A 3,084-nucleotide genomic window follows, 5' to 3' on the forward strand; every position below is an offset into this window, starting at 1 on the left:
CTATTCATGAGATGCAGTGAAGTCCAGCAAATTAGTATTGCACTTCCATAATGCTTTGGAGTTTGTGAAAAGTAAAAACGGAAGTGGGCATTATCACTCTGACATCACCACGGTTAATTTTCTTTCTTGACGAAACTCTTTCAAAGACATGACATTTTGAGCTGCAGCTGGTTTAGAGGTAGAGGCTGAGTAGTTGTAGGCTTCTCCACATGAACGGCATCAATGGAAAAAACTGTGTTGGAGTGTAGACGTTCAACAAAACGGAGACAGAATAAAAAGTACAACACATCAGAAATATAAATTTATTTACAAATACGCTCGCATTTGCATAGACATTGAAAATTTCAAAATAAAAGTTAGGAGTAAACAAATTTGGGATCTATTATTTTACGCTGCATAATACAGCCCGAGGAAAAGTTCACTGGTTAGAGTCAAAGCTTACCATCTGACATTTTTTTAAATCTTTATGATAAAAATAATATACATAAATAAGAGCTGTAAGTGCTTTGCTCCAACAGTTGGAATGGCTTCACTTTCCCAAGCAATCATCACAATTGGTAACAATGCATTGTTTTACTCATCCTCATTATACAGTCATGCATCTATCCTGCACTATCCCCCAACAGAATTATTTTTTTTTTGGTTCTTTGAAAAGCGACATCTTTGTGTTAAAACGACATTATAACTAAGTCAGGGTTCTCTCTTCATGATGCCTTGAAACATTCATCAACAACTGCACCGTGTGCAGTGAAAAACAGACAGTTATGGTTTCATATAAACTGGACAACGGGACACATTCTGGTGCAAGCTCTGGTGCATCTATTCAATTAATTCAATCAGAAACCGTGTTTTGGTGACACGCCCTCCTAAAGTTCTCCTGAAGACATAGTTATTATTGCACTGAAAAAATAGCAATGCAAATAATCTTACTGTATTATTATTGTACTCTTCGTCATGAGAGGATGACATGTTCTAAATAAGATTGTGCATGTTATTTGAAATATGTAGAATCTATTTACATATGTATATAGCCTATTATGGAAGTGGATGTCTTTCTTCAAACTACAAAAAGTTGTTGGAAGAAAAAAGATTTTCTTCAGCTATAGTACCTTCCCCCCCCCCCCCCAACTGTGCTCTACCTATGCATGTTAATGGTTTTGAATTACGTTTGTTCTGCTATATATCTATCTGTGTTGTTGTCAGCTGTTTCTAGAAGAGGCAGTTTGAGGATCCGCCAGTCACTATCGAGACCTCCATGCTGTCCAGTCAGATGGTTCATCCATCGTCATCCTGCGGGCATCTGCATGGCCATAACTAAGCATATCAAACCCTGGATGAAATAAACCCACCCAGCTGACCCCCGAGATCCCCCACAGCACTAAGTCTGACAGGCTGGCTTCATTCCTTCAGCTCTGTCACCTCGACAACACTCATTCCATTCATTCATCTTTTTACATCTAAATGCATTTCTTTCACCGTCTAACCAACAAGAAAAAACACCTGCCGATTCGTGAGAACAGAAAATTCAATCGAGAGAATCTCTTGGTCTGTACAAAGCATCTTACAATTATTATTTTTTTACACCTTTGTTGTATCATTTTTGACAAAAAGAGAACGGAGGAAGTATTACAACAGACTTGCAAAAAATATATCTCCACATTGGTTTCAAACAATTAGAAGGTCACTAACAGTACAATTAACAGCACATTGTTAACAGCACATTGGCTGATGATCAATAAGTTAAATATAAACTTTTTCCAAACGAACCGCAAGCATGTTCAAATGTTTGAAGCCAAATATGTTCCGTTTCTTAAAACTACAGTGACACTAAACATGGAGAGAACTTGTGTTGACTGTGTTACGAGCCTGCGGTGCAGCAGTGTGTAGCCGGGTAGATGAGTGGCACAGGGCAAAAAGAGCTGTTGAAGCAGCAGATAGTGTGGAGGGAGTCCAACGTGTTAGCTTTCCTGAGTTGGTTCACTCTCTCGCTCACAGTCTCAACACACACACACTCTCTCTCTCTCTCTCACACACACACACACACACACACACACTTTCTGTCATATGCCCCTTCCTATTCCTTCTTCCACATTCACCTACCCTCCGTCACTTCCTTTCCCCTTTCTCACACTCCGAGGGTAGGCTACGTGTGTGTGCGCAAGTGTGTGCGTATGTGTGTGTGCGCGTGTGCGTGCGTGTGTGCGCATTCATCTGTTTGATGCTGTGGGTAATTGTTTGAGAACCAAGAAAGAGCTTGTGTGCTTAGTATTTGTGGAGTTTCTTCAGTGTGATTTTTTAATGTGCTCTACAGTGTCTACAGCTATAGAGAAATGATTTAATACCATCAAATAAATGGAAACAAATCAAGATACATATACTCTATACATATGCGCGTGCGTGTGTGCGTGTGTGTGTGCGTGTGCGTGTGTATCCCTCTCTTTCTCTCCATGGCCCACCTCATAGATGAACACTTTGGTGTTGTGCATGGCTATCAGGAGTTGACTTGGCTGGTGAGGTGAAGAGCGCAGCAGTAGTAGACGTTTTTTTTTTTTTTTTTTTTTTTTTTTTTTAAATGGCACGCAAAGGCCTGGTTGAATAATTACAGTGAGGAAACACACTCCCAGATTAGTGAGCTCATAATGTGTTGCTGGCTGGAATCAAAAAGCGGACATCTGAATTATACGTAGTTTCTTATGTATGTATGGATTGGTTGCAGTGGTCCATGAGTCCCTTTGAGAAGTAGAACATCCTCCTTGGTTTCTGAAAAGCTATGGCTGCAGAGATGTCTGTAAGGGAGCCAGGGTGGTTTTAAAGGGCGGCTGGTATAAGTCCTGTGGCCCTTCATTGAGAGCCATATCGGACTTAGAATTTCTCATCGGGGATGACTGTCTGGAAGGGGTGATCCCAGAATGTGGAGGTGATCCCAAAACCTGGAGAGAGAAATGAATAGTAAAATTAGATAGAAGAAAAAAGAGTGTCAGGAGCGCTTTCTGGTATCCTTTAAACCGCAGGTGCTCATGGGAGGGAAAAAAGGTTAACGGAGAGGAGGGAGAGTTATGACATAAAAAGTAATAAAAAATCCAA

At 40.5% G+C, this 3,084-nt stretch overlaps 1 protein-coding gene across 1 annotated transcript in view; it reads right to left on the minus strand.

The window, feature by feature from the left end:
• Positions 1-288: 288 nt before the first annotated feature.
• Positions 289-3,084, minus strand: part of fa2h (fatty acid 2-hydroxylase) — a 38,869-nt gene continuing 36,073 nt past the window's right edge. Inside the window, exon 7 of the mRNA XM_080027597.1 lies at positions 289-2,930. Within this exon, the coding sequence (XP_079883723.1) occupies positions 2,863-2,930 (68 nt within the window). The 3' untranslated portion in view covers positions 289-2,862. The remainder of the gene's footprint in view (positions 2,931-3,084) is intronic.

The sequence above is a fragment of the Ammodytes marinus genome, assembly GCF_949987685.1.
Source record: "Ammodytes marinus genome assembly, chromosome: 5".
Classification (NCBI taxonomy): Eukaryota; Metazoa; Chordata; class Actinopteri; order Uranoscopiformes; family Ammodytidae; genus Ammodytes; species Ammodytes marinus.